A 7,779-nucleotide genomic window follows, 5' to 3' on the forward strand; every position below is an offset into this window, starting at 1 on the left:
GTGCCAAATAAATGCTGAATTAATAGCGTAATTAATATATAACGGCCACCTCACTGGGCTTCTGGCTTCTGCTCTCTGCCTCCCTACAATCTATTTTATGCAGCAACCAGAGCGAACCTTTTAAAATGTCAAAGAGACTGAAGAATCACAGAAAACACACAAAAGTGTGGATCTTGTTTAGATACCGATGCAGACACACCTAGTGTAATAAAAAGATACTTATGGGATATGATGTCACATGTAGCTTCACAATCATCAGAGAGGAGTGGGTGGGAGAAGTGAAACAACATGGGCCATCAGTAGAAAACTGTTGATGCTGGTGCCACTGGTATTATTATCGCAAAGAACAATTCTGTTTTCTCACACTTTCTGTATGTTTGAAAGAGAATATTGTTCTGGAAAGGAAACACACACATACAGACACACACACACACACACACACACACACACACACACACAAGATATACAGGGGGCCGGGGGAGAAATGTGATAATGTAAAGAAATGACTCTAAAGTTTCAAAGTTTAGTAACGATACTTTGGGTTGTGTTTAAAGATAGAAAGAAAGTCCTTATTTTTTTTAGAGACACACACTGAAGTGTTTCTGGATGAAATGTGTGGAATTTGCTTCAAGGACCTTAAGGGGCAAGGGGACGATGAAATAAGATTTGTCATGATGAACCTGGGTGATGGGCTGGTGACGGGCTGATTATACTCTTCCTCTTTCTTTTGGTTATGTTTGAAATTTTCCATAACCTAATAAAAAGTTTTTTAAAAAGAGTATATGAAAAGTTAAACTCATTCATGTCACTTCCCATGTTTAACACCCTTGGTTTCCCATTCAGCTAGGCCTCTTTCTAACTCCTTGACCTCAAGTTCTCCATTGTCCCCATCATTCTATCTTGCCATCACGGAGAGTTTATGGCTGTTAATGCTTTTCAGCATTTCTTTGATACAGAGTTATTGGACACTTCCTATGTGCTAAGCTCTATTCTGGACAGAGTGATAAACAAGATAGGTTGTTCATCTTAACAGAGCATATAGTATAGAGGACAGGTATGCTGTCTTATGTAGGGAGGGAGATGTGACAACAGAGTAATGGAAGGAAGGGGGCTCCACGTGCTAGGGTGGACAGGGGAGGCCTTCTACAGTGCCAAATATTTGAAACAAGATCAAGCAGGGGGGTCAGACAAACAATGTGATGGAGAAATGACCTTGGGGGGACAGAGGGAGCCACTAGTGCAAAGGCCCTGGGGTAGGAGGACCAGGGTATACCGGCACTGAAGTAAGGTAAGTTTGGAACATCTAGGTAGGAAAGATCCTCCAAACACAGCATGCTCTTTCCCACCTTGAGCTCTCTGCACTTGCTGTTCTGGGACGACGCTGATCCCACCACGGCCTAGTTCAATGCACAATAAAAAAAAAGAGGTAATACTGGTAACATGTACTGACTACTGTAGGCACTGTTCTAAACTTTCCATTGATTATTGATTTTCGTCCTAAGAACCCAGAAAGGTGGAGAGACTTGGCCAAGATTACACAGGTAGAAAGTGGCAGAGCCAACCAGTTACTCAGGCAATCTGGCTCCAAAACTCGAATAATCCCACCGTCTAACTCCCACAGCTCCCAGGACTTGCCAGACCTTGTGGGTTATCAGACTGAAGACCCACCCATGCAGGGCATTTTAATGGGCACTTCGCGGTCACTCCCATGGTGGGCGGAAAAGTGCACCATCACCGCCCAGGGAAAGGAGCCAAGCGTGCCCCCCTGGGCCTGGCTCCAGGAGCCCCAGCCCTCCCAAGAACTCCGGCAGTGATGCTTCGGGAACCGCTGGCCCCATTCCCACGCTAACACCAGAACCGCGGCATCGGGGTGGGAGGGGCTGAGATTCTTGAATCACCCAATGACGAACGATGCCAGGGCGCTATGCAAATAACATGTGTTTTATTGGGCGTCAGCTTGCTCTAAGCCTGGCGTTCCGCCCCGCCCACTCACGAACTGGCCTGACTTCCTTGCAAACGCTTTGAGGAGCGAAATGGACAGCCGGCTCTTCAAACTCCCTCCGGAGAGGGAACTCAAGCTGCCGACGGGATTCTCGAAAGGGAGGGTGCATAGGAAAGGAAGGCGCATATGTTGGGCACTGTCTCTGATCTCTAAGCTCAGTTTCCCCCAGTTAGGTCCTGCACGTGCTTGACTCCAGTCAGCCACCGTATGCCCCGCAAACCGCAATGTACTTTCTTACGACCCTTGTACCGGTATCTCCGCGCTTGCTCACAAACTTGCCTGCCTTGCGCACCCACCCCTCCTTCCATTTCTTCTCCCCCGCAGCAGCCTCCGCGGGCTGCGACTGCGCATGCGTACCGACGCCCCACACCGGCCTCGCGTGGGAGGAGGGGATGGAAATGAGGCTGAGCCGAGCAGCTCACGCGCGCTCCCTCCCCTCCCGTCGCTAGGCACGCGGCCGGCGGTGCAGCTTTGCCACGTCCGAGGGCAGCGCTGCAGCTGGCTGCAGCCCCGCCTGGAGCCCCGTCCCCGGGGAGGGGCCTTCTGCAGGTGAGGCGGGCTTGGGTCCGGGCCAGGACGCCTGGGTGTTCGGGAAGTGGATTGGGGAATGGACGCCAGGATCTCCTTGAGAGGAATCGATTGGCGTCCTGATGCATAGGTTCCGGAGGGACTGCATTGGTGCCTGAGCCTTGGTTGGGTGCATTGGTGCCCGAATGCCATGATTCCGAGGCATGCATTGAGGCCCGGACGCTTGGAACCCCAAGGGGAAAACCATTAGGGCTCTCTGGATCGCCAAGACACGCCACATTCTTTCTGCATCTCCCCCTAGGTCTCCCCTCTACCCTCCACGCTGGGGATGAAATTTAGCAGCAAGAAGGAAGCAGTTCACGTGGCGTCGATGGACTGAGACTAAACCAAGACTCGGCCGCCCACTCCGCTCAGGCTCCTCCCCTGGGATAGAGTTCTAAAAGACCCTTCCTCTCTGCTCCAAGGCCCCTCCCCTGGGTCTGAGTTGCTTTGGGACCTGTCTATATATCGTCGCCCATTCCCGGGTTCGCTTACACGGCTGGGAGGTTCTGGTGGGGGAGGTCCCGTACATTCTAGAGGCCTAGCCAGCTCCGCGCTCAGGGCGGCCCCCGAGTTTAAGTAGTAGAGTCCCCGCCCACTCCGCTTGAGGGCTCCTGCGCGGGGTCCAAGTCGCAAAGGGTCAGGTTTGCATAAACCCCGCCCATTGTGCGCTTAGGCTCTGCCTTCGCACAACCCCAGCCCTCGCCTCTGGATCCTAGGCTTAAAAAAACCTTGCTCCAAAACGGACTGGTGCCTGATTTTAGTTCCACAGCCCTATCCCCATCAGCCTGGTAATAACCACCATTGCCTACCTCTCTCTGGGTTCCTGGACCAGCACGATGCTGGAACGAGATGCAGAGTCGGCCGCCGGGGTCTCCGACCCTAGTCCCACTGGCAAGGAACCAGTAACCAAGGGAGGAGGTGAAAGCGGTCCCGCCTGTGGGTAAGGGGGTATTCTACAGGAACTGGGGCTAAGAAAATCATATTTTGAGGGACTCTCACGGTGAAAGTTTGAAGGCCTAGGGTCTTCTGACCATTTGGGATACTCCACAAATATATTCTGGGGAATCCTACTATTGGCTTTGGGGAACTTCACTGATTTTTAGGGCTCAGAAAATTAAGCGTCGGAGAGTTTGATATGCGGGATTTCAGGGTGTTCACTTGGGAATATACTAGAAACGGACACCTCAGTAGCTTTGGGGTTCCAGTCAGGTAACCCTTAGAAGCTCCTTAGGATGATGCATGGCAGAAGGTGGGGAAATAGAGACTTGTCATTTGAGGAATCCCAGATGACATCTGAGGTTGGCTGGGGGAAGGAAAGCCTGGCCTAGATTCAGGGTGTTGGCTGATGCCTGGAGCCCACTAGCCCTCCTGTCCTGTAGCTCCCCCGCCGCCCCCCGCAGGGCTCAACGCAGAAGCCCAGCCAGTCGGTTCCAGGGCCTGCCTCGTCTGAGGGGGTGCCTTCCCGACCCCGCCGGCGGCCCCCACCCCAGCGCCCACACCGCTGCCCCGACTGTGACAAGGCCTTCTCGTACCCATCCAAGCTGGCCACACACCGGCTGGCACACGGTGGCACCCAGCCTCATCCGTGTCCCGACTGCCCCAAGGCCTTCTCCTATCCCTCCAAGCTGGCAGCCCACCGCCTCATGCACAGTGGCGCTCGCCCACACCTGTGTCCACACTGCCCCAAAGCCTTTGCCCACCACTCCAAGCTGGCAGCCCACCTCTGGACCCATGCACCCGCCCGCCCCTACCCGTGCCCCGACTGCCCCAAGTCCTTCTGCTACCCCTCCAAGCTTGCAGCTCACCGCCACACGCACCATGCCACCGACGCACGCCCCTATCCATGCCCGCACTGCCCCAAGGCTTTTTCATTCCCCTCCAAAATGGCCGCCCATAGCCTCTGTCACGATCCCCCGATGGCACCGGGCAGTCAGGCCACAGCCCGGCATCACTGCTCCAGCTGTGACCAGGCCTTTGGCCAAAGATGCCCTCTGCTCCTTCACCAGCGCAGCCACCACCAGGCTGAGAGCCAGGGGGAGCACGAGTGAGTCCTCCCCTGGGCTTACGGCCCCCTCTGCCACTAGCCGGGGTCAGTGAAGAGGTGGCATTTTTAAGCTGGGCTTTAAGGACTTGCCTCGAGAAGACAGCTGTCAGGGAGACTGACTCCACACTGGGTTCCAGCCCAGAAGGCTTAGGAACAATTTGCTTACCTGTCTTGGGGGAGGGGAAGGTGTCATCCACAGAGACTTAGCGCTGGGCCCCAAACCACAGGCTTGGAGCTGTGGTTGGAAAGCAAGCCCTGACTCTGGTTCTTCCCTCCATTTATAAGGCGAAAGTAAGAAGTCTGCTAGCATCGTTGGTTGCCGAGGAATGTGGGGAAACGGGGTCTCTCCTTATTGTAAGTTAAATCGGTGCCTCCATTTTGGCCATTTGTCCACAAAAAATTTAAAAATGCTCACATGCTCGTGTCAACTATTCCACTTCTAGGAACTTACCCTATAGATAAACTCAAGCACTGAAAAAGGCATAAAGATGTTGGGAAACCACCCAAGTGCCCACCAAGAGGGGACCAGCTAATGAAACACAATACAGCCAGAGAACGGACTATGTTGCTATAGGAAATAAAGCTCTCTTTGTCCAGTTGGGGAACAAGTCCCTAAATATATGAAATGATAAAAGCAAGAACAAAGTGCATACTGCCAACAGTGTAAACATTTTTTAAAACTCAAGCTTTGGAGCCAGCCCGGACCCACTGCTTCTGAGCCAAGGGACCCTGCACAACTTTGTCACTTCTCTGGACTCAGATGCCTTATCTATAACATGGGAGTGCTAGGCCTTTGTAAGGGCACAAGCATCATCTCTCGCAGCACTTCCTTCCTGGAGCCTGTTTCTCCTGCTATAAAATAGGAACGAGCTAACAACAGACTGCACTTCATTCTTCAGGTGTGTATTAAGCCTCTGTAGCATGCTGGACCCTGCGCAGGGTGGTAGGCACACAGCAGTGAACAAGACAAGCCTGGTCTAGTGACAGGGAGTGGGCGCTAATCAACTGGGGGTCAAAAAAAAAAAAAAAAAAAAAGCAAAGAGGTCAAGTCCATCTTGAAAAACAAAGTAGGGAAGGGAGCCTTGCTCCCCAGCCCAGGTACCAAGAAATGACTTCAGAGTCATAGGAAAGACATCTGTGGTGTTGGTGTGGGAACAGACAAGTGGAAGAGAACTGAAGGCTCTGAAATGGCCCTGTGCTCACAGGAGGTCCTGACAAGTGACAATCCCCACAAGTAGATCAGAGGTTGGCACACTTCTTCTGGAAAGGGCCTGATAGTATATATGTTTAGGTTTTGCAGGCCACAGTGCCTGCTGCAACCACCCAGCTCCGCCCCTGGAGTAAAAAAAAAAAAAAAAGCCACACACATTATGGTACACAAATGAGTGTGGCTCTGGTCCAGTGAAACTTAACCAGAATTGTAGGTGAGCTGGAAATTACCTATGGGATGTAGTTTGCAGATCTCTGCTGTAGGTGAATGGGGCAAAGACAGGCTCATCTGTGAACGAGCTGAGAGATCTGGAAGGAAAATTAAGTGAGATCCTGTAGAGGCAGAATAATGGACTCCCAAAGAGGTCCATGTCCTACTCCCCAGAACCTGAGTATGTTAGTCTACATGTGGCAGAAGGGACTTTGTAGATTAGTGATTAAGGATCTTATCTTGAGGTGGGATTATCCTGATTATTCCAGGGGGTCCAATGTCTTCACCAGTGTCCTTATATGAGAAAGAGGGAAGCAGGAGTCAGAAGGGATGTGCCGATGGAAGCAGACACTGGAGGGATTCAGGGCCATGATTCAAGGGATGCAGGCAGCCTCTAGACACTGGAATAGATAAGGAAATGGATCCTCCCCAGAGGGGACATGGCCTTGCAGACACCATGATTTTAGCCCACTGGGGCAAAAGTTGGACTACTGACCTACAGAACAATAAGCTAATACATTTGCTTTTAAGGGTATGAAGCTTGGGATAATTTGTTACAGCAGCAATAGGAAACGTACAGATCCCAACCTCATACCATATATAAAAATAAGTTTCTGGTGATTTAAGATCTTTAAACGTGGAAAATAAAATGGATGCAAGTAATAAAGGAGACTATCTTTGTAACCTCAGAGGTACAGAAAGAATCCTTAAGACACAAGAAATGACCATCAGGGGTGCCTGGGTGGCTCAGTGGGTTAAGCCTCTGCCTTCGGCTCAGGACATAATCTCAGAGTCCTGGGATCGAGCCCCGCATCAGGCTCGCTGCTCGGCCCGGAGCCTGCTTCCCCCCTCCTCTGCCTGCCTCTCTGCCTACTTGTGCTCTCTTTTGCTGTCAAAAAAAAAGAAATGAAAATGACCACCACAGAGGAAGAGAGTGTAGATTTAACCATAAACCAAGTTATAACTATGGCAACAGATACAATATTATATAGAGGGTTAGAAAAGACCTTTTTGAGGAGGTTGAGTTTTAGCTGAGATCTGAGATCTGAAATGAGTGGATGAAACGAGATGGTCTGTGGAAGTATCCAGCATCAGGGGTGGCACTGAGCAGGCAAATGCAAATTAGCAGGCTGCTAGACCAGCTGCTAGCTAGACCCAGTCCACTGGGCAAGGCCTTGGGGAAAGGTCGTGTGAAGGGGAGGGTTAAGTCCCTTCACACTGGAAGTGCAGTTTCTATCAATGTTTAAACATACAGCTGTCCTGGAAAATTTCCTCCACAACAACCACACCACCATCAACGTTTCAGGGACACAAATGCATTTTGAGAGGTGTCGATCTTGTCCAACCACCATGGTACAGATGGGGAAACGGGCCAGGACAGATGGGTTTTGCCTGCACCCACACAGCAGGCCAGTGCTGAGCCAGGGGGGATCCTGGGTCTCCGACACCCTGACCTCCCGCTGCTCCTTGTACAAGTCAAGCCAGTTCCTGCCTGGGGGCCTTTGCACCTGCTTTTTCCTCTGGGAATGGTTCTGCCAGACTTTCCCTCACTTCTCCCAAGTCCCAGCAGAGGGGTCGGTCCTCTGACACGCCTTCCCTGCCGACCCTCTCTGAGCCACACTACCCTGTGTTCATGCTCAATGCTGCACAACACACGGTCTCTCTCCCAGCAGAGTGTCAACACCCTGAGAGTGGGGCCTCATGTCTATTTTTGTTTTTAAGATTTCATTTATTTATTTGACA

At 51.6% G+C, this 7,779-nt stretch overlaps 1 protein-coding gene across 2 annotated transcripts; it reads left to right on the top strand.

The window, feature by feature from the left end:
* The first annotated feature begins 2,048 nt into the window (after positions 1-2,048).
* Positions 2,049-5,497, top strand: ZNF575 (zinc finger protein 575). 2 transcript variants are annotated; one of them, XM_045986928.1, is made up of 5 exons: positions 2,049-2,551; positions 2,832-2,926; positions 3,404-3,483; positions 3,958-4,970; positions 5,060-5,497. In XM_045986928.1, exons 3-4 carry the CDS (start codon positions 3,409-3,411, stop codon positions 4,618-4,620), a joined length of 738 nt encoding a protein of 245 aa, XP_045842884.1. In that variant the 5' UTR covers positions 2,049-2,551; positions 2,832-2,926; positions 3,404-3,408; the 3' UTR covers positions 4,621-4,970; positions 5,060-5,497. The 2 variants fall into 2 exon arrangements, 1 of the variants encoding a protein (XP_045842884.1); XR_006816130.1 differs by lacking the exons at positions 2,049-2,551; positions 2,832-2,926 and having other exon boundaries at positions 2,933-3,512; positions 4,902-4,970.
* Positions 5,498-7,779: the final 2,282 nt, after the last annotated feature.

Source organism: Meles meles, chromosome 19 (genome assembly GCF_922984935.1).
Source record: "Meles meles chromosome 19, mMelMel3.1 paternal haplotype, whole genome shotgun sequence".
NCBI lineage: Eukaryota > Metazoa > Chordata > Mammalia > Carnivora > Mustelidae > Meles > Meles meles.